Source organism: Centruroides vittatus, unplaced genomic scaffold (genome assembly GCF_030686945.1).
Source record: "Centruroides vittatus isolate TY-2023 unplaced genomic scaffold, ASM3068694v2 contig_482, whole genome shotgun sequence".
Classification (NCBI taxonomy): domain Eukaryota; kingdom Metazoa; phylum Arthropoda; class Arachnida; order Scorpiones; family Buthidae; genus Centruroides; species Centruroides vittatus.
The window spans coordinates 425,597-453,422 of NW_027122272.1; the positions used below are offsets into that span (position 1 = coordinate 425,597).

General features: G+C 32.6%; 2 protein-coding genes across 2 annotated transcripts in view; both read left to right on the forward strand.

Moving 5' to 3' along the window:
- The window catches only part of LOC136977923 (nudC domain-containing protein 3), a 215,607-nt gene that overhangs the window by 143,541 nt on the left and 44,240 nt on the right, over positions 1 to 27,826 (forward strand). The window lies entirely within an intron of this gene.
- LOC136977930 (L-xylulose reductase-like) lies at positions 26 to 27,637 on the forward strand. Its single transcript, XM_067273547.1, has 7 exons — positions 26 to 110; positions 3,720 to 3,817; positions 8,047 to 8,201; positions 15,887 to 15,929; positions 19,485 to 19,646; positions 19,724 to 19,841; positions 27,531 to 27,637. The coding sequence occupies exons 1-7, from the start codon at positions 62 to 64 to the stop codon at positions 27,632 to 27,634; spliced, it is 729 nt and encodes a 242-aa protein (XP_067129648.1). The 5' UTR covers positions 26 to 61; the 3' UTR covers positions 27,635 to 27,637.

Consider the following 27,826-nt stretch of genomic DNA (forward strand, 5'->3'; position numbering starts at 1 on the left):
AACAACCTGGCTGAAAATCACACTACTTAGCAACTTTATTTCTCATTCTAAACACCGAAATATGTACAATTTCAGCAATAAAAGAGCTTTAGTTACAGGTGGATCGAGAGGTAAGTCGAATTTTTATTTTCATATAAATTAAACATTTACGGATAAACTTTACTGAATTCAATTTTATTTTTTGAGTATTTATAAATTATATTTATTGCCTGGGCGAGCAGTAAGCGAGCGCTGGCTTCTGAGATGACTTTTGCAGTTCCGTGTCTGCGTTTTAAAAAAATTTCCCATGTTAGATTTTGATGATTGTGGTGTCAATATGCTCAGTATAACTCTGGCATGTGTTTAAATTATTTTTTGAAAATATAATTAACTCTCAAATAAGATATAATTTAAAAAACGCTTAATCTTTGATGCTTAATAACAAAGAGGTATTTTGACATTTTTGCGTGTGTTTTTTGGAGTGTAAAGCCAGACAGTTACTTCATATTTCTGCAAAGTTTGGTGAATTTCGGTTGAACTATGGAAAAGTTATCCGAGTTCAAAGAACATTAAGCGCTTTTTGATTATATTTTATCTGATAGTTAATTATATTTTCCAAGAAATAATATATTTTTTTTATTATAGTTTACTTTTTTATCTGTACTTTTTATCGTATTTTTTAATCAACAATAAATCGCTTATAATCTATCATTTGTGACATATTACTGCTCAAACTGCTCGCCCGGGCTAACTACACCGATAAACATCGTTTCGAGTTTCTCAATGTAACTTACTTAATTAGTTATTTAAAGTCCATGTTTATAAACAAGTAGTTAGATGTGATAACTCAATTTTACACGCTACTTTTTTCTCTCCCATTTGTATTGTGAGAAAAAAAACTAAATTGATAACGGTAACTGCATTTATGACTAGTTTCAGTAACTCGTTAATCTAATCAACCAGAAATATTAACAATGTAAGAGATGACGTCAAGGATTTAGATAGTTACTTAAATAAATAAATAAAAAGATTATGTTTGAAACGAGATAAGGATAATAATTGTAACTACTGTATTTGTTTTTAAATAGTACTTAGTTAAAATATATATGTACAAAAATAAGTAATTATTGTTCGAATCAATTCGTCTGTTTTAATATGAAAATAATATTGATGAGTACACGGTACTGAAACAACGCCATAGCAGGGGTATAGTTGTAAATTAAAAGTTCCAGGGCATTAACCGAGTTTGAATCGCTATCGTCTATGGAATTTTCTATGGGCAAAGAGAAACTTTGTGGTGTAGCTGTAAAACTGATGCGCCAAAAATCATCTAAAGTAGGCCTGTACTGTACATTCGCAAAGTCGAACTTAGATGTTCACAAAGTACAAGGTCTTCCCCTTGCTTTAAAAAAGTACGCCCTGGCACGACTACAGCTTTGCATCATAAACGTCTATTCTCCTGATGCAATTTGTCCGTCATAGTGCGCTTAAAAAGCAACGAGTTCTGTAGCTTTCGCCTGCAATAATAAATTAATTAAAGATTGCGACTACAGATTTCACAGTTAAATGAATGTTTTGTGTTATTTAACTTTTTTTTGTTTTTAAGGAAAACAATAGAGTTTCAGTGGAAATAAAATATCGGCTTTATCGTAGTAAAAATATCATTGTATTATTATCAATTATCAGATGAGATAGAGTTTATTCCGTCCGAGCAAGAAATGCATTTGACGCCCCTTATCCCTCTACATAAAATGAAAAAAATTTTAAGTAACAAACTAATAGAAATACATGGCCGGCGTTATTTACATTTAATAAATATATAAAAATATAAATACGACTTTTACAAAGATAAAACTTTGAATTCTGGTTTTTTTACTTAAAATGTGATATTATGATTGTGGCAAAAACACTAGAGGACGATTTACCTGATTTCACATTTTTTTGCGGAGGCAGTAGCCTCAAAAGGAACGTCGTCTCCGAAATTTTGTGAATGCCCCTTCGACGAACGGCCCTACCACCACACCTCATCCCGACGTCAAGAGACCTTGCTGGCACGTCTCCGTACGGACACGGCGCTACTAAACGCTTTCCTACATCTCCGGCGCCAAGTTGACTCACCAAAGTGTCCAAACTGTGACAAAGACGAAACATCACAGCACTTCTGTCTTAATTGCCCCCACTACGACGGACCCCGTCGGACTCTCGGTAGGGCTCTGTCAATATCAATCTGATTCGCTCCCTAACCCCGATCTACTGGCCATCATCAATAACTTCAACTCGTCAGCACGTCGGAGCGCTGGAACAATACATCCGGCACACGAGTCGCCTAAACTAATCACCAGGCGACGGCTATTCGGAGACCATAGCCAAAGAGGCTGAAATCTCCATATTAACAATCAAACAAGGTAAGACAAGACAAATTTTGTGAATTATTTAAAGACTGCTGATGGTGTGAACGGCGAAAAGAAGGACAAAATGCAAAGTTTTATCTTTGTAAAAGTCGTATTTATATTTTAAATGAAAAAAAATTTGTTTTGAAATGCCATACCAATTAGAATCTTGCTCCTTTAATCAATATTCACCTCGCACCGCGTAATATATAAATAAAAATAAAAAGTATGTAAAAAGTAATACGCCTGAAAATTTTGTGTAAGTTTATGAAAATTTGCCGTCTTGGGCAAATGTACATTTTGCCCATAGGGTAGCGCCGGCTCTGTCAATGATATCAATTTATATCATTTCTTTGAGTGGTCATATTTTTCGAGATTGGGGGTGCGACGTGATGTGGGTGCCTACCCACACTATACACATCACTACAATGCATTTACAAATGATTAAATTCTAAATTTGGTTATTGTCATCGGGTTTCGAGATGAGGAGGATGGTGAAGTGGGTCCATCTCTAAAACATCATTAAAATGCATTGTTATCGGGCTTAGAAGGCTTAAACTTTGACGACACGGCTTTCTTAATTAGAAGCGGATGAATTTTGAGTTGTAAGATTTGAGGACTTGATAAAAGCAAAAAGCGTTTAATTAATCAAAAGCAATTAAAAGCCAAACGTGATTTGTCGTGTTTGTGGTTGCTCTTCTAGAGGCAACATTGCGATTTCGATAGCTGTTTTTCCTATCCGCGCCGCATGTGTGTATCTATCTGCCTTAAGAATTATTTAAGGTTGGTTTACTCGTATTAGCTTTTATTCTTTTTCCATCTGTATATATAATAGCTATCTTCCACATTTTCAACTTATTAAAAATAAAACAATCATTAGATAACTCAATAGATAACTCTTCGAAAAACATTACAATAATAAATTACGAGTATGAAATTACTAAAGTTTTATTTATATATCGATAGTTTGTGGGAAATTTTCCGAAAATTAAGGGGTTTACCTTTAATTTGCAAAAATTTTCAAGACGCTGGAAATAATTGACTATTTATTTCGCAACATGAGTTGGTGTAGTTGCTTTGTCTGCGCGAGTTGCCATGTGCAAACTATGCACGTGATTTCAAGGTTTATGACAATGTAGACAATGGATTCTAATGGTATAAGGTACACTAACTTCGAGAAAGAAGTTTTATTAAAATTAATTACTAAATATAAAAATGTATTAAAAATTAAAGGACAAGTGCAATGACAAATATAGAGATGGGAAATAACAATTATATAATAAAAAATTTATATAACAGTTGCATAATAGAAAACTTTAAATTGTTTCTAATTAAGCACTTTTGTTTCAGGGATTGGAAAAGAAGTGGTAAAGCAATTAACCAATTGTGGTGCACAAGTGTTCGCTTTGAGTAAAACCCAAGAAAATTTGGACGCTTTAAAAGCTGAAGTGAGAAATTTTCTTATTATTATTTAATTAGAATCTTTTGTAATATTTTCTCATTTGAATTATAAAAACATTATTAAACTTAATATTTTTGAATTTAAACTTTATTTACGAGGAAAATAAAATTTGCTTTTAGTCAAAAGATTATCCCAGTTTGTTAAACATACTCAGGTTAAAAAAAATATAACATCTTTTAATATATTAAATTATTTAATTGACTTTGAGAAATATTTTAAAGGAAATGATTATTTAAATAATTTTCTATACAACTACCTCGTATATAAAAATCTTTCTGGTTAACTGAAGATAAAAGATATTTTATTATTAATAATTTCTTATATAATTAATGTTGCAATTCTTTAATTCTTCCTGCATTTTTACTTTGTTTAATATTCTCTCTTATTGTTCGACACTTCATTGTTTTATATGGTCATAATCTAGAAAATACCTTAAATAATAAAACAACAGAAAGCAGTTTTTCACATCAATTTTTGATATATAAATTATGAAATTTTGTAACCTACATTACAATTTTTTAAACGTGTTTTGCATAATTTTTACGATTGTTTCATAAATCGATAAAAATTGGAATGCTTAAAATACACTATATGTTTATAAAATGTAGTGATCAGCGCATATTCTAACGGGCAATTGGACACAAGAAGTGTAATGGGAATTTTGAATTGTGCAGTGGGAATCCTATACTTGTGCAGTAATTAATTGTACGATTCTGTGTTTTATAAGTATTTCTTTCGTCTGGTCTTGTTAAAGTTAAAACATTTTCCTAAATTACACTGTGAAAGTGGAACCTGAATAAAAAGGAAACCAGGCTAAACGAAAAAATTCATCGGAACGGAGCGATTTTTTTTATGATAAAAAAGAATGCACTATCTCGTGCATTCATTGTGATTTCTATTATATGTAAGCGTTCAAAACTCTTCCTAGGTAAGGAACAAAGCGAAGGCAAAATTCTTGTACGATACATAGGCACGAAATATAAAAGCCTGGCTGAGGCCTTATGGCAAAGCATTACATTGGACGCAGCAATAAAATATATCCTACAGCTACAGAAGGACCACTTACTAAACATTGTCTCAATCAAATGTCTGCCAAAAAGATCAGATAATACAGTAATACCTCAGTTTTTGTTGACTTCGGTTATCGTCGACTTATTCCGTGAAAAATTTGTCTCGGTTGTCGTCGGTCGCCTCGGATTTTGTCGGCGTGCCCACGTGATTTTACTGCTAATTTTGCGAAAACAAAGAGCGTCATACGCGTTTTCCTGCTCAGTGTGGCGTTGTTTCTCGTTGTGTAAGCATTACCCCACGCGTTTAGCAAAACAATTTCATTGCTTTCCTTTCCTTATAGCTCCATCATGAGACCAAAAAATGTTTCCAGAGCCAGCAATTTTTCGAAGAAAGAGGCCCGAAACACGATCGAGTTGAAGGAAATCGTTGAAAAATACGAGAGCAGCATTAAGATCGCTAAAATTGGCCGCATGCGCGGGAAGTTCTATTGTGGCGAAAAAGGAAGCAATAAAGGAGGCTAATGTAGCGAAAGGCGAGAATGTACTAACGAAACAAATCGAGAACAATTAAAGATGTCGCACAGTTAATATTAATTTTGATCAATCAAAAATAGATGGCGATTCTGTTTCGGAGGCCATCATATTAGTCTTTTATATTCATTTTATATTAATTTCTTATTAAACACACTACATTTATTCTCTATAAAATGTGTTTTTAATATGTATTTTTGAATGTCTAGAACAAATTAATTGGCTTTACATTGATTTATATGAAAATAATTGCCTCGGTTTTCTTCAGTTTCGGATTTGGCCGATTGTTTTAGGACGGATTATCGACGTAAACCGAGCTACCACTGTACTTTCTTTGAATTGCCACCTGTAACTGCACTTTTTTAAAATATTGTTTTACAAAACGACAGTTTATGAAAATTTTCCCATTTTTAAATCAAGCTGATGAGAAATAATTTTCTAACTAAAAAGAAATTTGTTTATTAAAATTTAATAATTATTCTACGATATTGTGATTTCTAAATAAGTTTCCAAAAATTTTTGAAGCTGAAAAGCGAGGAATGTCTGGTTGAATGAAGTCAGTGGCGTAACTACCATTTGTGCAACCTGTACAATTACACAGGGACCCAAAGCAGTTAGGTGCCCTCGGTTTCTCATACGAGTCACAATAGCCGAAATTATGAAGAACTACTTGAAGAGTTCAATGGACGAAGAGACACTAAGTTGTTAACTTCAGTTTCTATCAAAAATTCAAAAGCTAATAAACTGGACTTATCAAGGCAGTGGATAATTAGTGTTCATCACAAAGTAGGCCTATAGCGTACTAATAGACTTAAGATTTATTCATTTATTAAATTTATTCATTTTACAAATAGTAATCATTTTACAGTTTTATATATATTATGCTATGTTGTAAAAAACAAGTTACGAAAAGTCCAATGAGGGTCGTTTTCGGAAATGTTGCTTAGGAGCTTCTCATATGTCATTATGACATTGTATTGGGTGTGTGTAGATGTTATGATATATAATGTCTTTCAAAGCGCACCCAGTCAAAAACTAGTGTCGTAATTACAATATTCCTATTCAACGCTGTCTAGAGAGATTTAACAGTCCCAATGAAACCAAATTTAGAATGGCTACATTTCTGAATAAGCGGAAGATATTTTTGCAAAAAATTAGTAGCAAAACTCATTACTATGATGCATTTGGTCATGCAAGCAACGACAAACGAGCTGGATTTTAATCCGTGCGATTTTTTGATTGCGGCACATAGTTAAAAAGTGGGGTTTATCGATGACGAGTATGAAATTACTAAAGTTTTATTTATATATTGATAGTTTGTGGGAAATTTTCCAAAAATTAAGGGGTTTACCTTTAATTTGCAAAAGTTTTCAAGACGCTGGAAATAATTGACTATTTATTTCGCAACATGAGTTGGTGTAGTGCTTTGTCGTGACGTGTTGCAAATTTGGCAGCTTTAAGAGACAGTATCACATTGCAGAGAGAAGCATCACAGAGGGTGAATTTGTTGAATACATCCTCTTTGAAGCATGTTGAAGCATTACAGACGATCAGTTGTTCAATACATTTGTTCATCGTCTTTTGATTTTACACTTTTAGATTGGAATCACATTTTTTTTCTGCTCTTCCTGCTCTGTGAGCACTAATGGAACCTCTTTCAGAAAGCGCATTATCAGTTTGGCCAGGCCCACAATACGGCGGCCGGGTGATGAGGAACGGGGGCAGACATATCCGGTCGCATCATCCTCGAAAAATCCATAAGGATTTTTCAACCCATCTGGATTCGATCACGGGTACCCAGAGCGATAAGCTGATAACTTGACTGCTCGGCCATCCGGCCCGAGATCATATTAAACAATATTCCCTGCACCACTAATATTTCTGTTTAGGATGAGCCTTCTGCTAATAAAAGTTCGCGCTTATGTTATGGAACTTATGGTACTATAAATAACGCTAAAACTGTCATTATCGCGAGTGTAGTACTAACTTTTTTTTACAGAAATATCTTCTCCGCGCCCTGAAATGTCACCATACCAGGTTCTAAAGCTGGCCTGGCCAACCCAAATTGTTTCGCAGGCCACTTTGATCACATGTAACATTAAGGAGGGCCACAATTTAGGCAAACATGCTTTTAAAAAAGTAAAACAAATACAAAATGAATAAGATTTTGATCTAGTAATAGTCTTTTTAATCTGAAAAATATTGACGGTAGACTGCCTCACAGCTTAACAGATTCCAAAAAACTCCTTTATTGCCTGTTAAGCTGTGAGGCAGTCTACCGTCAATATTTTTCGGATTAAAGAGACTATTGCTAGATCAACATATAATACAGCTACCATAGGAAATTTAATAAGAATAAGATTTTATTGTTATACCAAGAGTTCGTACTCGCACTTGCGCATTATAACAATGACACATGCAAATTTTCATTTATCTAATTGTTTTGGTATATACATAACGGGAAACTAAAGTCGTAATAGATATATAATATCGCTTAGCGGGCCACATAATTTAACGTGACGGGCCGCGGGTTGGCCAAGCCTGTTCTAGAGTGAGGTTTAGCATTTGGACTGATAAATTTCTTTCTAGACAGAGTTGAATAGTGATATTTTAACTACTATCATCCAGTGTATTGTATATTTTATATATAAAATAATTTTACTTACAAACTTAGATTCCGAGTGTTGAAACAATTTGTGTGGATGTTTCTGATTGGAAGGAAACTGAAGCAGCTCTAAGCAAAATTGGGACTATAGATCTTCTAGTAAACAATGCAGGGATTGCAGATCATGCTAAAACTGGAGAAGTTACTGAAGAAATTTATGATAAGTATGAAATTTTGAATTTCTGAAATATTAACAATTTTACCGTATAAAAATATATTTAAAAGTTTAAAGTTCTGATATATTATTCATATTACTGTAAATATTTACATAATTAAAAATTATATGCAACAAACTCTTGTGAAGAAAATTTATATATTAAGAAAACAATGTTATTAATAACGCTAGAGAGACCACCACTGGCCGAGTTTATAAAACCAGTAAGTGGTAATTGGTCGTGGATTAGAGCTTCACCAACGGGCTGGCCACGTGGAGTTTTTCGGGTTTTCTTCACGTTAGTAAGACAAAAATCTTTTCCTAATTAAATTAATTTTTGTTTTTAAAAAAAAATAAAAAGTCTAAAAAGTACTTAAAGTTCTCTTTTAAACTAGCGAGTTGAAATTACTCAGTTTTTCCCGACTTCGAAGAAACTCAAACACACAAGTGGAAAGAATTGAAGTTAACAATCACCTCTTACTTTATTAAACCTTTTCACCATATGCATTTCACTTTACAGCCTCATCAGTGGTCATTTCGTTTAACATTATCTGTCAATTATATTCTATTAACATATTCCAGCATGCATCTATGCTGACTCCCGTATTTAAATTAATGGTGTTTGCATAATTATTAATACAATAGTGTTCCACAATACGTCTTATAAGTACATTTTCCATTTTATACAATATTTTTATATTATTACGGTCAATAGTACAAGTTTTATTACAACAATGTTGATACCAGGGGGATTCTATTCATTTTCAGTCGTATTGCCGCTTCGTGCTCTTTCAATCTTATTCCGAGTTTTCTTCCTCTCTCGCCGATGTAAACCTTCTTATCTGTACATGTGCATTGTAGTTTATAAACAACTCCGGCCACATCCAAAGGATTCTTCTTAATCGTAGCATTTCCTTTATTAATTAAATAAATACTTTTACTAAATCTATTACTTTGTTTTCCTATCAGATTCACTGGGTGGTTACGTAAGAAATATTTCGCCTATATTTTTCATACAGTTTTTTAACATAAGGAATTTTAATAAATACATTATCAATTTTTCTATTTTTAACATTATATCTATTATTAATGTAAAAGTCGTGCCATTTATATATAAGTTGTCGTGGATAGTCGTTTAACAAAAATTTCTTAAATACTTCTTTAAGCTCAATATCTATATATTTTTGTACAGATGTTCTATTATATATTTTCTGCAATTCCATAAGAAATACGTTTCGTTTAATTTTTTCAGGACAGTATGATCTGTAGTTGATTACCTTATTGATATTACATGTCTTTTCATACTTACGGAACAATACTTTTTCTTTCTGTCTCGTTATTATGACATCCAAGTATTTAATCTCATTATGTGTCTCATCTTCGTAAGTAAATTTGATGTTTTTGTTCAAAGTATTCCCATAACTTTCAATGTTCCGTGCTGTAGTAATATCAGAATCATATAAAATCAGTATGTCATCTACATACCTCGCATAGAAGAGTATACCTTTAAATTGGAAGATTTCTTCATCAATTGAGATCATACAAATTTCACCCAACTTCGGGCCCACAACCGATCCCATTGCTATTCCATCCTTCTGGCGATAGTACTCCGTTGAAACTGCAAAATAGTTATTTTTAAAGGTAAAATTTATAAAATCCAAAATGTAGTCTGGTAAATTAAATCTGCTTAAATTTTCTACAATAAAATCCAAATATATTGAAGGGTACATTGACTTCACATCTAAACTAACCAATCTGAAAGAATCTATAATTTGGCCCTATGATAGTTTTGAGATTAATTGATCGGTATTCTTAACACTATATTTAGAATGTGGTATGCATTGTAAATAATCTTTAATATAATGTTCTAAGTTATACATTACAGTATGCCTGAAATCAACCAATGGTCTATAATGCCTACCTACTTTGTGAGTTTTAAGTCTGATGCTGAGTTGAGGGGTTCGTACATTACTGAAATCTCCCATTTTCTTATATTCTTGAATCGAAAGTTCTTGTTTATGTATTCTTATCAACTTACTTAGTTTTTTCTTGATTTCTTCTAAAGGATTGCCAGGTAATAATTCGTATTCCTCCGTAGAAACCATTCGTTCTTTCTTTGATTGTAAATCTGAATTATTAATTATTATGAGGGGCATGAGACTTATCTGCTTTGATAATGGATATGTTTTTACCTTTAAAATATTTAATTAATCGATTCATTTTATTATTGAGAGTAATTGCTTTTTTTAAAATCTATTATGTAATCCTTATACACACCTTTTTCCTTATATTTCTGAATGTTTAAGATTTAATCGTAGTTGTTTAATAACTAAGATTTAATCGTAGTTGTTTTCTCTCCTCCTGTGTTCCTGGAATTCTTTGAATGGCACTCTCTGTTTCCGCTATTACTTCAATTGATTTTAAATAGATGGGTAAGTTCATGTTGTACGCATACGACAATAACCGTAAATAATCTCGTGGTATATCTATATCTGTTAAATTTATAATCAATTTATTTAGCCATACTTCTTTCTCTGCATTAGACGGATAATCGAATTTTTTATTTAATTTAAAATTCTTATTTAAAGTATGTTTATTATTTTTATTACCTTTGATGATATTATTTTTTATGTTGTTACTTTTTATCATTACTTTAAGTTTTTTAGTCAATAAATATATTCGTTTACCTTTTTTCTTTATAACAGATTTTATAATTGACCGTTCTATTTTTGTTATGTCACCATTTCGAATACTGGTCCTGATAGACGCCGGTAATTGTAGTGTCGTTGGTGTATTTTGCTCACGTAAAAAGCACTTGAAGTAATTGACATCAGTCTTCAATCTATCCACTCTCTGCTTCAGTTCGTCTATTCCTATTTTTCTATTCTTAATTATTACAATGTATAAAAATAAATAAAAGCAATGGGACAGGTTATTTATAAATTTAAAAAAATTAAAAAGTCTAAAAAATACTTAAAGTTCTATTTTAAACTAGCGAGTTAAAATTACTCAGTTTTTCCCGACTTTGAAAAAACTCAAAACACACAAGTGGAAAGAATTGAAGTTAACAATACCTCTTACTTCATTAAGTCTTTTCACCATATGTATTTCACTTTGCAAAATAACTTCAATTTTTTCCACTTGTGTGTTTTGAGTTTCTTCGAAGTCGGGAAAAACAGTAATTTTAACTCGCTAGTTTAAAATAGAACTTTAAGTATTTTTTAGACTTTTTAATTTTTTAAAATTTATAAATAACCGATCCCATTGCTTTTATTTATTTTTATACATTGTAATTTTTGTTTATTTATAGTCTGTGGTGGGTTGTATTTCTATACTACTTATGAATTAGTAGTCACGTAAGATGAAAATTTTATTGAATTCGCATTAAAAATTATTTTATCCGTTCAACTCGGCCCCCAAGAGTAAATCTTGAGTACGCAACTGGGACTAATATTAATACAGTAGCCCCTCGTTATATCGCTCTTGTTGGGAGACAGAAAAAACACAATATATCAGTGGCGCGATATAACCGAATTCGCGATATAACGAGGAGCTACTGTACTATCGGATTTCATGTGTTTTATTTTAAATTAAATAACTCGTAAATTCTAGATGGAAGTATAATATTTAAAAAATTAATTTAAGATAATTATTAGAAAACAATTATGAAGTAGGATAATCGCTGATCTATTTTTCTATGCTTAGAATATACCAGACATAGGCAAATGCGGCTCTTTTTGAGTTACATGCGGCTCTTGCTGAAAGTGTTAATTTCTGCTTTTTATTATTATTTTTATAATTTTGTGAAAATATGTTTATTAAAAAAATTCAATATTTGTTTTATATTATATTTATATTATATAATAAAATCACGCTTCTTACCATACTATCCACCACGACAGTACAGAACTGCGGCTCCCATGCATTTTGCAAAACCTACATTTCGGCTCCCACTGAACTTTTGCTTGCCCACCCTTGGAATATACTAACAGAAGAATGTTCAATGACTGCTGGAAACAGGAAAATATACACTGTCAATATGGCCGTGTTTTGTTTCGCGTAGATTTATTTAATAAGACTGTTTTTAAAGGCTCTCGAGTTAGAAGTTAACTGAGTTACCATTGGCTTGTATTCGTTTATCGATGTAAAATTTGTATACAGTATAAATATCCTATAATTTCTGTTATAGAATTGGATCTTTCAAAACAATAATGAACTCTAAGCAAATTTAACATTATAATTCAGGATATGACTAAAGAGTTTTGCTTTTCATCTCTTTCGATGGTGATCTGATGTTGCTTTTGATAATCAGCCTTCGATCTCTGCAAACGTCCGGAAGACTTCAACGAGTTCGAGTGCAGTATTAACTGGAGTTCCAATCGGGTACAGTCCTAACTCAACTGTTCCCTTTCTTCTTAAGATCCTTCCTCTCCCGTGCGGGGAAGCTTCGGAAGATCGAAGGTAAAGTCATCTGCACTGAATCTAAACGTTTTATCCTAGACCGAATCGTTGCATCACCGTCGTCTCTAATCTGGAGTCATTTTATATCGGTAGATGCGGTGGATATTTCTGAAAATCGTGCTGATTTCCTTTCCACTTAAATTCGTAACAATTCTTCCCTCACAGTACCATTAATCAAATGCAACTCGTAGCGAAAATCTTATTTTTTACATTGTTAACGAATACTATTGCTATTTTAGTACAGTCTTTACGTTGCTACACTTGGATGTTACGTAAACTGATGACGTCCACGGTATATCGAATTCTGATTTATCCGAACAGGTTACACGTACTATTATAATGAAATTCTTTTGCTAATTGCACGAACAATGTGTGTATAATACGTCCCGTAAGATAACAGCAACAAGTTGGCTGAAAAAAAGAACTTCTCCAGTTGAAATCATGGTTTTTATATTATTCTGGTTATGCAACTGCTTATCCCTGCCGTGTTAAAATTTTGGTAATGTCTCTTGTTCCCGATGATGGCACTGAGATCACTGGTTGCTTTTCTGCTAGATTTTGATGATTCGTACATAAGGACTTTAATAATATGATTATTTAAATAAATTTATTGTTTTGTAATATTTTCTCAAATGCATCAATGAATCTTAACTAGATTTCTCAAAGATAGCAATTAATTTCTCAGGAAAAATTAGAATATAACAGTACTTTTTTGGGCCATGGCTTTCCAACGGAATCGGTAAGAGCTTAAGAGAGCTCGATACAACTTGCTAAATATAAAAAATTTATTTAAAAATATTTATATTTTACATATTTTTTGCTCTCAAGTAAATATAGAATAACGTCTTTTAAAAATTATGTAGGAGACTGTTCGATATATATTTATGTATAATATAATATTGAAGGGGTGGATACATGAAAAAAGTTAGGAATCCCTGTTTTTGTTTTGGTATATATTTATATATAATTATTCTATAAGTAATTAATTTAGCCTAGCAACAGATCCTGCTAGCAGTAAGATTACTTTAAACAAATAGCTCTAAGAAATAAGAATTAGTGCTACTACATTAAAACAAATAAATGTTTATTACTGAAAATTATTGAAAGTGGGATATTTCCTTCTGCTTTTAGTTGTTTGTTTGGATACAATTCCGTCATTCGTCACTCTCATAAAAAATGCAGTCTGAATATAATATACAAATGAATAACTTTAATTGCAAGTTATTCATTTTATATTATAATCAGACTGCACTTCTATGACCATCAGCAGAACATCTAACTTGCAATTTCACTAGTTCTGTGGATTATCATGACATAGTTCTCTTAACCAAATAGCTTAGTTCAGAAACAAATAAAAATAGCTTCATAAGTAAGCTATAAATGAAATTACAATTTCATAGAAATATTTAATATTTCTTAATATTTATTTACCTATAAATGTCTTGCTTCTCTTCGTATCTTCAATGCTTAATGAGCTCCATTTTCGTTTGCACAGTGAAGTTCTCTTTTTGGAAGCTTTTTCGTCAAGTAGTTTGGAAGATTCGGAAATATAGTAGGAATAGATCTTTCATAAGTTGCCAACAGCTTCTTTAATCTCAACAGTTTGTTCATTTTTAAGCGTTTATAAGTTTTTTTGAACAAATTGTTCGTTGAAATACAAATCACAAATACAGTACGAAGTTGCCTGTTTTCCCTGGGAATCACTCTACTCCATGCAAGTGTGGGTACCGAGGAGGTACGACGAAGTCGGACCTCTGTCTAATTTCGGCTAACAAGTCGGAGGGACTTGCCCACGCGTCAGAGATGGCTTATTTTTCTGTAGAGTTTCCCGCAGGGACGGGACTACCTCTTCATCCGGTCGAGTGTAGGAGGGAAAGTGGAGTCGTGGTAAGGCGATAGGCGAATATTCGAGCAAACAAGATACCTTTTAACAGGATAACAACGATTTAATGAGGAAAAAAAAGTTACAAAAATCTGACATTAAAGGGGTGACATATATATATATATATATATATATATATATATATAGCTAATATATCCCTACCACGCGAGGAGAGAGAGTTCACATAGATGGGTTCCATACCTCTTAGAACATCTGTATTTTAAATATTCCGTGGGTCACAAGGATCGGTAATTCCTTTAAAGTGCAAGAGTCGGAAACTCTAGAGGCACAAAGTAAAATTTTTCGTTAGGCACAAAGACAAGATGGACTAGATCGTGACTCGATCTAGGTCGATGATTGACTCCTCCGAGGGGGGGAAGGAAGCATCTTATATAGCTTTTTGCTGGGAAAGTTGGTCACGTGAATGTGATTAGGCCATAGGTGTTCCCGGGATTGGAAACAATACGGCGAATTCGGGCGCTAACTATAAACTTAAGTTGCAAGACGATCTGTACTCAGCGTAAGAACAATGGATAGTTGACAATTATACGGCCGGGGAGGCATATTTTCTCGGCCAGGACATTTTTTAGCAAGGATGTTTATAATAGGAAAAATTCTTAATTCAATATAGGAAACAATTATTATAATTTTACGTTCAGGGGAATTTCCAGATCTCACACAAGAATACCTCTCTCGCTCGTGTTAAAAAGCGACGTTTTTCTTGATTTGACTTATATCTCGAATTGCATCCAGGAACGAAAAAAAGCATAAGTGATGTTAGTAAAATATTATTTAGACTTAAAAATTTGCTAGTGTACCAGGTTTTCCATATAGCGTGGTGGAGCAATCGTCAACTGTAGTTCAGGCACAATTGTCATTGGTAACTTTTTTCGTGGAGACCAGTAGAATATACGGACCATGACCAAATACAGCACTGTCATACTCCAGTTTGTTTGAATTCCTCGCAATTCAAACAAACCTGACGAAATCTAATCTTGACGCTAACTCGTTAGTTTTGGTGCCCGTGGGCATCGGAATTAAGACACACTTTGAAATGGCGGGCCTCATATACCAAGAAATCAACCGCCATTACATTCAATATAATGAAACCGAATATGTTTATTTATAATGATAAAATAAATTAAAATTATTAATTTATATTTTTAGCTAAGTGAAATGATTTTAATTTACAATTATAATTCAAAGTGATTTAATGATAATAATTTTATATTTATCATTTAATTTTTATTAATTACTTCAATGATATCTAGTTTATCGTATTTTAATTATTTCATGGAAAAATAACAATTGTTCGGAAAGAACAGTTTATTAATTTTCTAATATATTTACAGATTAGTTGCCACCAATCTGAAATCTGCTATCAATGTATCGCAGGTAAGAACATTTCTAAAGAAGTTGAAAGAATTGTAAGAAATTAAATTTCAAAAGTCATTTTATAATCTCGATTGCGGCATCACATTTAGATTGAAGTTTTAACAACAGGATTTGGCTCTAAAGTTAATATTTTCAAGATGTGAATTTTGGATTAAAAATAGATAAGCCTATTTATTATGAATTAATACTGCAAATTGTTCTTTGCAATCGTGAGCCTGCCTATGGCTTTGGCAACGTAATTTTATTTTCCTATTTTTTTCCTCGTGCTATTATGCAGCCATAATTAATATGATATTTGTAACGAACAACATTCAGACTAAACTTGATACTAAAAATATGAGAAGAAACTATTCTTTTCAGGTCTGATGCAAGTATTAAATTCTTTAACTGATTGTAGAAACACTTCTATAATGTTTATGATTGTGGAACCTGTTGGAACTAGTAAGGCCTACGCTAAGTAATATATTTTCTAAGAAGGTGGCTGGAGGATATATAATATAGATTTTTCTTAGTTTATTTAGGTACTATGTAAATTGCGGCCTACTCAAAAGTTTTTACACTTTAGTTGGATCTTTCATTTGTAAATAGGTGAAGATATTTTTATTTTGATTGGTATTTTTCTGACTTAACTATTGAAATACATAACTGAACTTTTGGCACGTTAAATAATTTTTGAACTGACATTTTTACTGAAAAGGCTAATGTTTATTTTTTTCAAAACTTAATAGTTGCGTTAGGTCAGATTGCTGACAATTTTTTTTTTTCGTACGGATGTGTAAAAATGGCTTCATTCAGAATGGAACCATCAACTGATCAACTGTTACTGTCAATGTTCTGTACGAAATAGTTACCGAAACTCATATATTTTGAGTGTAAAGTATTGGCTTTTAAGCAGAGACGGAACAAAAGAAGCGCGACCTTGTCAATTGGACCCACGTGTGGTCGGACGATAGACCACTTGCCATATGGTGAACTACTGAACGTAAACAAGTGGCGGACATAAGTGTAAGCTCCACTCTCGTCCGATAAAAGCTGTTCGCGCAAGAAAGGTTTGTGATTGGTCGGAAGTTTCCGTCCAAAAAACCCTTAAAATGCGGAGCAAACGGGAGAGGGAGGAGAGAAGGGCAAGAGACTGGTAACACGATAGTCTCAGGCACTTGGGAAGCCCGCTGAGCTTAGAGAGAGCATTCTCTTCTAGTAACTATCTCAGGGACGGGTAAGTGGGGAGACTGGACGAACCGTGCAGTTGAGCCACTCCATAGGCTGACTCTCTGGAGTCTAATAGTTCCCTAAAGGCAATCTAGTACGTAAGACATCACGCTTTGTGTATTCTGTATATACTATGTTTTCGAACTTGTACACTCTACATATAGAATTTGTAAATAAACTGTAAATATTGTCTAACTTGAGTGTGGAGGTGTGCTTTCCATCGAACCTGGATCAACTATATCGAATCGTGATACATACAGCGAACTAACCCAAAGAGACGAAGTTTGGGAAAGAACTTCACTGTGAGATTTAAAAAAAAGGAAAACTATGATTTTTTTTACAATTTAAGAGATGAAACTCAAAAATTAATCACTCTAAAAAGTCTAATCTAAAAATCCAGAAACGAGTTGCATAATGTTCCGAGCGAAAAACATTAAGACGTAAACAGAAAATTTGAATTGTCTGTAGTGCAATCTGTTATGAGATTTTTTCAAAAATAACTTTTATATTATTAATTATTATAAAATGGCAAAAAGCTTATCATTGAGGGTAAAGATGAATTTTATAAAAAAACATTGTAAATATTAATTAATAACGAATAAAATCTTCATTAAGTCTGACTCCACTCGAGATATGACAAGTGATTTCCTTCTATCTCTCCACCCCTCAACCTTTAATCATCAAAATTTATTATCATCTCTCCCCTAATATACAAACATCCCATAAAAAATTTCAGAAATTTTCGAAGAAACACACAGGATTTATTAAGCTTCAAAGTGGATGAACAAAATTGTGACCTTCCTACCCATTGACATCCATACATACAGAAAAGTCCTTAAATTTTTTAATTTCTCCATGTTCCAAAGACCCGAGTTCAAAGAGCGATTGCCATACTTTCCGTCTATTACAGGGGTCCCCAACCTTTATGTACCTAAGAGCACATTCTAGAATACCGGCCGGACGGCGGGCACCATTTATTTTTTCAAGGTGAATTTATACTTGGACATAGTTAATAATACATACACATAATGTACAGAAAACATTTAATTCCAAAAATGTAATAAAACATACACAAGACTATTAACAATAATTTTTACAAAACAAGTAATTACTAAACAATGCATACAAAATCTACAGAGTATAAAAATTCTTTATAAAAAATATAAATCTGAAAGTAAATGTGATTTTTGGCATTGCATTTCATTGGCCATTGCTTCGTAATTAGGAGAGTATGATGATATTCCTGCTCATAAGCAATCGTCAAGGTGTTCATCTGTAAGTCGTGATCTGTACTTTGATTTTATGATATTCAGAACGGACCGGTTTATTTCATTTCAGGTATGGGAAATTTGGTTGGTGAAGATTTGGCGGAGGGGAAAAAGAGATCGGTCGCATTTCGCTTTGTGCTTTTATCTGTGTTGGACGCCATTTCTACTTTTGAGTGGTTAATCATTAAAAACGAAAAAACTTTTACATAGCATTTTATTGAAAACCGAAATATTTTTATTTTTATCGTGGTCGCACAGCGGCGGGCACACGTAAAACGATCGGCGGGCGCTATGGTGCCCGCGGGCATAGGGTTGGGGACCACTGGTCTATTATATGTAGCAGACAGGAAAGTAAAAGTGTGATATGTGCAATGTAATATTGCGTTGCAAAAATTTTTTAATTTTTTGCCTTTCACATGTTACCAGTACGGCAAAGAAGTTTGATGGGACTAAAAAGTGCCTATTAATTACTTTAAAAAAATAATTGAAATTTTCTTAAGAAGTTGGTGGTTTTGCTGGCATACATGTTGCGAATAAATAAATAGCGTTTCAAAATATAGTTTTTTTTTCTGGATAGAAAAAAGCTATATTTTGCTAATTTGCCTATTATTAGCATATAATATTTTAGTACCTAGTGTAGTGGACGTTACAGAGTATTTTAGTAGTCAGTAGGATTAAAGCCTACAACTCCATAAGTAAACAATGGATGCGGCCCGATTCCGAAAAAGTTACTCATTATTGGTATATTTTATTGTTTATATAGAATGTCTATTCATTTGACAGAAATTTTTCTTGCTGTGATTCTTACTTTGTCCCTCACTGTTAGGCCTGATGAGTTTGAAAAAAGGCCATCGTGGGGCAGAGAGTATTTTAAAATCGGAGATTAGGCTGATCTTTTGATATCCCGACGTGCGAGGCGGTGCTAATAATAGCTTGAGGAAGGCACATCTGTTACTGATGAAGTTGCTTGTAATTTTGTTTGTCAAGAAACTATAGGATAAAAAATGTTATACTTTATTAATCATGAATATTTAAAAAGACGATTTTCAATTTATACAAAAACTTTCTCAAAATTTAGATTATTATAAAAAGATTAAAAGACGAGAAAAAACCGGGTTCCATTGTTAATGTATCCAGTGTAGCCTCATTGGTATATGTGTTCAACATTAGTTATGCTTCAGTGAAAGCTGCATTAGATAAAATTACTAAAACAATGGCCGTTGAATTAGGACCTTACAAGGTGAGAATAAGCTTTGTAAAGTATTCATTTGCAGATAATTTTTATATTATTTGTGTTTTTGTTTGTTCTTTTCTCAGATTCGCGTAAATAGCGTCAATCCTACTGTTGTAGATACGGATATGACCAAAGTAATTTTCGAGAATCCTGAAGTAGAAGCTCAACTGAAAGCAATGATACCTCTGGGTGAATTTTGTAGTAAGTAAAATAATTTTATAAAAACGAATTTTATTCTAAGAATTTTCAGAAAGTTTTTTTTATTTTTAACCATTTGTATTACTTACATAAAAATACAAATCAGTTAATATTTTTGAATAATTTTTCTCAAAACAATATATAAACATAATAATACAAGTACTATACTAGCGCATATTTTAACGTGCAACTAACACAAAATGTGCGATGGGAATTTTGAATTGTGCAGTGGGAATCCCATATTTGTATAGTAATTAATTGTCCGATTCTTGAATTTATAAGAATTTCTTTCTTCTGGTTAGGTTAAAGTTAAAATATTTACCTAAATTAAACAGTGTCCTGTCCAAATAGGAATCAGAATAAAAAGGAAAGCAGTTTAAACGGAAAAAATTATTCGGAACTGAGCGATTTTCTACATTAAAAAAAATCTTCAAACGTAAACATGCTAAACTGGAAAAAATATTCAGTACCGTGCAATTCCGGTTTACACTTATTCGGCCCACGAAAAAAGAGCTATGAAAGGAATGTTGGTAGAATATATCATTCGTATTAAATATACTGTATACAATAGATATTTTTTATGTAGTCACAATATCAATACAGTGGTACTTCGAATTTAATTCATTCCAGAAGGTCGTTCAAACTTCGAATCAAATTTTCCAATTAGAAATAATGGAAAGTGAATTAATCCATTTCCAGACCCTGAGCAATACGCATTTCTATAAACTTAAAACAGCAAATACACATAACATAAAAATAACACAATTAAATGCCTTAACAATAAATTAAAACACGAATAAAATACGTAAATACTCTATAATAAAATGAAAACTACATAAAACAACGAACACCGTGGACTCCAGGATCTTGACATTGATGTGTGATTTAATTATAACAGTTGTGAAATTTAAGATATGATAATGCGAGATTTTATCTTTTGTTTAGAATCGTACTATAAACTCTTTTATTTCAAATTTGTTTGAATAAAATCAACTTGTAATGTCTTCGGATCGGGCATATTATGCTTTATGACTTTCAAAAAAGTATATAACGCGGTACAAACAGTAAAAACAGTTGTAATGTGTATGGAAAAGATGCTCCTAAACTTCGAACTTTCGAACGTTAAAATGTGGTTTAAAAAGTTTCGTTCGGGAAATTTTTAACTAAAGGATACAAAACGCAAGGGGCGCCCAAAATATGTCGACAAAGAAAATTGCAGGAAGAAATTGTCAAAAATCGACGAATAACACACAACGTATATAACCAAACACACGAAAATAAAACGAAAGAAGCACTGAAAACATACGAACATAACGCAAGGGCTAGACGAGAGACGAGTTGGACACAGAGATTACATTTATGTTTCGAGCACATTTTTTATTGCGCACGCAATTCAAACTTCAAAGCATCGTTCGAACTCCGAGGCAAATTTTTGTCGAATTTTGGGTTCGAACTCTGTAGAGTTTGAGTTAGTCGTTCGAAGAACGAGGTACCATTGTATTATCATTTAATTTATAATTTAATCCACAACCACAGCGCACTTATCGTATAGTAAATTACATCATATAAAGGCACACAGTGCACACTGCGCATATCTAACGATTAATATTGAAAAGTGGTTAAAATTAATAATTATAGAGATATAAGATTTGTGTTAGTCTCCTTATTTTCCATTTATTTTTTTAGAACAGCTTATTAACGCTAGGATTTATCAGCTTGGCCAAAACAAAACTAATATTTGTGCAGTAGGAAAAACCCTTAGAATAAGGCCTATAGGCTACTAACATTACACCACAATACAAAAGAAAGCCATACGCACAGATGCATACACATGCACTATTGATATTGATAACAATATATTTGGGGGAAAATAAAGGACAAATCAGAAATTGTTTCATAACAAAATAAAAAAAGCAGGTTGTGTTCATTTGTTTCATTAAAAGCAAACAGCTTTATAACATTTATTATAAAATATAAGCATATAAATACAGTATAATTATTTAAAATGCTATCATTATTTTTAAAAATTTTAATTTTGATACATTTCACACGAATTAACTTTTTAATAAATCCGGTTTATGTTTTAAAAATTCATAAAACTGTATACAATTCGCGTCAAAGTTGCATTTGGTATAGATGCTTGTTTTTAATGTTTCGAGTTTTAATTGGGTTTTTTATTGATCCACACATTGTTCACTAATGAAAATACTTCTTCATTAGATCCAGGGAGACTAACAAAATTCAACGATTTTAAAAATGGTTTTAAAACGTGTTTTTCTGAGAAATATTTAAAAATTTTAATCCATGTACTGTACGTTGGTAGGACTTATCGTTTTGTCGACATTCTTAGGTCTTTTCACTGGTGACATAATTTTTAATACAAAACTTCGTCAAATAGTTCGCCGTCATTTTATATTTAAGTTCTAGTGGCTGGAAATAAACAAAACGTTTACCTCGATCTTCCCCATCCACAGAGAGATTTCACGTAGTAGAACCCATTTAAATACTTCTCTTTCCACGAAAGAGCTGCCCCAGCTATTTAAATAATCAATGCAGTATTAATAAAATTTATAAATTGTGTAAAAATAAATTAGGTAAATTGAATGTTAGTGCTGCGTGCGACATGCTCCAACATTCAATTTACCATTTAAGTTCATAAAATAAAGAATAAAATGGCCATTTTAGAAAAAATAAATAATATTTAAATGACAGAATAATAAAGGAATGACCTCTTAAATAAAAGACGTATGGTCACCGTAACTATAGAAATAATGGGAGGTAACCTCGTATAACGCTGCAGTTAGGTTCGTTATAAAAGTCACATTATGCGAGAGTCATATTAAATATAAAGAGTGGGTTTACGTTTCAAAACGATTTTTAAAATATAAATTTTAGCTATAATGTAAGAAAAAGCAGTTTTATTTAATTCACAAAATTTCATTTAATAAAACACAAATTACAAAACAAAAAACATGAAATAATACGATTTTGATCACTCAGAATTGATATGCACTTATGACTTTAGCTAACTTGTTCACATTTATTATCTAATTGAATGCTATTGTGGGGGTCAGGGGCCGTCAAAAATTAGATTACGCAAGTTTAGGGTAGGGTCCTGCCACCAGATGTGTTTTGTCGGACACACCTCAGATTTAGACAAAAAAAAAAAAAAAAAAAAAAAAGTCAAATACAAATGAAAAAGAAGTTTATTATAAAAAATGTTCTGAACAAAGTTATAAAATCTGATTTAGGAAATTGGCCTATCCTATCTATAAAACGGGGGGTACCTAACGGGGGTATCTGAACTGCGCGACTCACAACATACCAGAAAAAGAGTTGTCATCTCTTCTTTCTTCACTTTTTCTCTCTGTTCTCTTGCTCCCTTTCGTCTTCTTTCTCCTTTACTTGGCCCTTCACTAGGTCGGTTGACTTGTCTAGTCAATCCCCAGTCCGGCCAGTCAGTCAGTCAGTCTCTCAATCCTCTCTCTCTCCCAATTCTTTCGCACTCTGCCAATTCTGTCTCACACTGTCAATTCTTTTCTCACTGTCTATTAATTTCGTCACTTCTTTCTATTTTTCTTTGTTTTTGACCAATCATGCTTTAGTTCCAGAGGAAGGTGAGGTAATTTGTAAAATGCATGATTGGTCCTCTTGTCCTCTCTTGTCAATGAAGAATATGTGCGTCCATGTGACATGGATAGCATACCATCAGTCATATAGAGAGGTTTCATGTCGACATCACGAGTGACGTCATAAGCATGCGCAATTGTCCAGCGCCATCTTTGTGACTCTTTGAGACTTGTTTACGTTTTGTGTGTGTTCACGTGCGCTTTAACTGGAGTTCTTGTGATTGTTTTTTTTTCGTCGCGAATATCACTATGGTGATTTGTTGTGTAATTGGCTGTAATGCTAGTTCACTCAAGAACAAAGGAACATCATTTTTTAAAATTCCCGGCATTATTTATCATCAAGGATCCCAAACTGAGGAGCTTTCACGACGAAGGCAAACTGCATGGCTCTCGAGAATTAACCGGAAAAATTTCGTTACGAATAAAGTGAATATCAATACAAGAGTTTGTCAGAAACATTTTATTTCAATATTTACGTTAATAAACACTAAGTTATATTTTAAAACCTAAAAGAATTTACTGATTTGCTTATATTAATTTAGTTAGGTATAGTGCATTTATAAACGAATAACTAATGTAATTTCAGGCTTTAGCTAGTGCAAACTTATAAACATTACACGTTAAAACTAAAAGCAAGTAGGCTTATTATATGTTAGTTTCAACTAGAAAATAAAGGTACTGAACAATTTGAATTAAAAAATTTCCACAGCTGTTTTTAATTAGACTTTTACTTTCAGACAAAAATTCTTAGTTAAGAAATACGTAAAAATACGAGTTTAAACAAACAAAAAAAAACATATCTTTCCAAGCAATATTACTTCGCTGTTATTCATTACTTTTACTTTTATATCAGGAGAAACCCAGCCACTTGTTAAATAGTTATGGGCCTCTAAAGATTTATAAGCTTTCATTTGTGACAGGGTGTAGAAATTTGTTGTCAAACCAAATAGTTTATAATGTCACCAAATTCTACTTTCGGCCACAACTCTTGATCTACGACGAAGTCTGATAAACTGGCTTCGTATGGATCGCCTTGACATAACGAAATTTTCTCTTCGTATAGAGCTGCATCTCGTCCTGTTAAACTGCTAGAATAGCCCGCAAGAAAAGAATCTTCTTTAACTTAATCCATGATAATAGAACTGCAGTATTTTTGTACGTTTAAACTAAAAAAGACGTCGAATAACAGACCACGTGCAAGCTAAGCGAGCGAAAACTACCACAAAAATGGCGAATGGGCAGAGCAAACGTGTGTTTTATCACGTGACACGCGACCTTGAAACCTCTCTATAGGGTATAACACCATCGAGAAAGTGGGAAGCGATCCCCTTATCTCTTCCTTCGCATGTTGTGAGATTTATAACAATTAATTGATAAATTTTTTATTCTAATTTGTTTCTCTATATTATTTTAAGTCGATATTACAAAAAATTTGAAAAGGGAGGGTCCCTAAAATTGGAAAATTAGGCGAAATTCCTTTACACCTTTACTTGATAGCTAAACAATTGATAAATAAACAATCTCGGTGTCACGTTTACATACGCATCTTCTCTTTGAGATGTGGGTCTGAAGGGCGTCTTGTCTGATAGATAGCTAACAATTGTTTTTTAATGCAATCAGACAGACCAAAAAAATGGATATAGAATAAACATAGAGTTTAAAATACAAAAAAAAAATAACTGATTAATTAAAGCGAATACATTATTAGCAAAAGGATTAAAATAAAATGATTAAAACTAAAATTATACACATAATCTACACTAATATTATAAAGAGGAACTGTTTGTAAGTTTGGATGTAACAGGTAATCTCCGAAACTACTCATCTGATTTCAAAAATTCTTTCACCAAAATTTTGGAATGGACCTTCAGGGTGGACATAGGCTGTATATTATTCCGTTAAACATTCGTATAAATTAAAAGATATCATCTAGGATTAAGGCTTTTGTGTCCAACAGATGGCGCTAACTCCGAAGATCTAAGTTTGCTTTTCTGTGAGGATGAACTAAAGCAGATCATCTATCTATATAAATAAAAATATGTTCGTTTGTTCCTATCGATTTCTTTGAAATTTTGACACCAACGTTGCATTCGAATACGCACGTGTTTTTATATAATATACATGTCGAAATTCCCCCCACTGGGGGAGATGGACAGGATTAAGGCTTATCTGAAGAACTCGGCTTCTATTTATACTGTTTTATATGTGGTTTTTTGCGTTTTTAATTGAGTTTTAATAGGCTACGTCAACAGAATGTATACTAAGAAGGGACTTTTTAAAATTCCCCCACGGGGAAGTGTTATACATTTATAATAGATACATTCTGAGCCACAACAACGCGTGGCTGGGTCTGCTAGTGTAATATAAATAACAATTCACAAATATACAGATAGATAGATACAATAATAACAAATTTTTTTGGGGGGGTAATGGTGGACTTCACACTATTTTCAAGAACGCAACTGATAAAGAAAAAGAAAATTATAAGCAGCATGCAGCTTACACACAATATGCCAAAGGAGATTTCTGGTGTATAAAATTACATACGTGTTAGTTCAGAAGAATATTTTACACTAGATTGTTTCCGTCAAGCATGACGGGGAACTGTGTAGTTAATAGTCTAGCCTTTTGTCCCAGTCAGGTCATCGGAGACCCTTTGTTAATATGTTACCTAACATGGGGAAAAGTGTGAAATGTATTTATCCCACACCTTAGCGAAGTCTGGCATCACGGTCTTCAATGGTGTCAGTTGCTCTTATTCTATTAGATGTGAAAATTACTTTATCGGTGTTGCTTTGCTTAGGTATTCTCTTATACTATACTTCTAAACAGGGCCGGATTTACATAAGGGCATTTGGGGCCTGTGCCCAGGGCCCCCACAAAACTAAAAAAAAAAAATTATGTTTAAACATAATTTTTTTTCTATTACCGCGACAGCCTAGTGTGGCCTAATCATGAGGGCAACAGGCAGAGAAAACCAAACCCGGGAAAAAACCTATGAAACATCGGAAAATTTCGGGAAAAAATTTCACATAGATATTTTTCAGTTAAATTAAAATAATTAGTTTTACACAATAAAATATATGTATGTTTACAATAACCTTATTTTTAAATGAAATTTACAACTTCCTAGTTCAAATCTAATTGAAAGTACAGTATTTTGTGTAAATTTTCTAAATCATCAAATTTACCTACTCTTAAAGGGGGCGCCCACCGAATTTGTGCCCAGGGCTCCTGGACTGGTAAATCCGGCCCTGCTTCTAAATAAGAAATGCCTAGCCGAATGGTATGAAGTAGCGCCATCTGGTCAACAATCGGACTATGTTTATTATAATAATAAAATTAATAACATTTATTAAAGTTATTAATATCAATACGAATGTTGCTATAACAACGTAAAAAATAATCATAAATGATAAATAATACAGTACAGGCATCTGTGGAAAAAAAGACAACAAACAAATCCACAAACAAACAGACTTTGGTTATTACATTAATAATTTTTCTAAAAAGATTGCCGTGAAAGATAAAAAATCTTTCATTATTACAGAGAAAGGCTTGCACCAAATTGCACAATTTCATCTTATATCGAAATTGCGTTGCATAAGTACAGTATACCGCTTTATACCAGGGTTAACTATACAGGGTGGGCCAGCGAAAACGAAACGGCAGAGTGTTCGTGTTCGTCCAAGCAAAGCGCTCGGACAGGTCGATTTTACTCTCGAGGGGACATCTTTTGCAATAAAGTTTTTGCGATTCTGAATACAACAGACAACAAAAAATTTTAAAAACTCATTTATTTTGTATTAACTAAACAAACATTTATTTCGAAAAAAATGTTTGTTTAGTTAATATTCAGAATCGCAAAAACTTTATTGCAAAAGATGTCCCCTCGAGAGTAAAATCGACCTGTCCGAGCGCTTTGCTTGGACGAACACGAACACTCTGCCGTTTCGTTTTCGCTGGCCCACCCTGTATATATAATATACATAATTGCTGTATGTAATTTTTTTATTTAATTGTAATTTAAATAAAATTATATATTAAAAATTCCTTTTTTCAGACACCGAGGATATAGCCAATGCTGTGCTGTTTCTACTGAGTGATAAGGCAAGAATGATTAATGGAGTAATTCTTCCTATTGACGGAGGCCAGACAGCTAAATAAAAACAAATATTCATATTCCCTGAATGTAAACATCTTTTAAAAACGTTCAAATTTTAATGTCTAGAATGTAAATTCAATTAATATTAAATTTTAGACGAATAGCACAAAATTTGATTTAATAATGTTATGAATAAGTTTATCATTATTATTATTTGTTTAAACACGTTGCTCCTGTAATAATTTAAAATATAA

Excerpts from the sequence above, each read along its gene's own strand:
- LOC136977930 (XM_067273547.1), top strand. The coding sequence starts at position 62 with ATGTACAATTTCAGCAATAAAAGAGCTTTAGTTACAGGTGGATCGAGA. Across the intron at positions 111-3,719 it reads AGTTACAGGTGGATCGAGAG|GGATTGGAAAAGAAGTGGTA; the intron begins GTAAGTCGAATT and ends CTTTTGTTTCAG. Across the intron at positions 15,930-19,484 it reads CTGCTATCAATGTATCGCAG|ATTATTATAAAAAGATTAAA; the intron begins GTAAGAACATTT and ends CTCAAAATTTAG.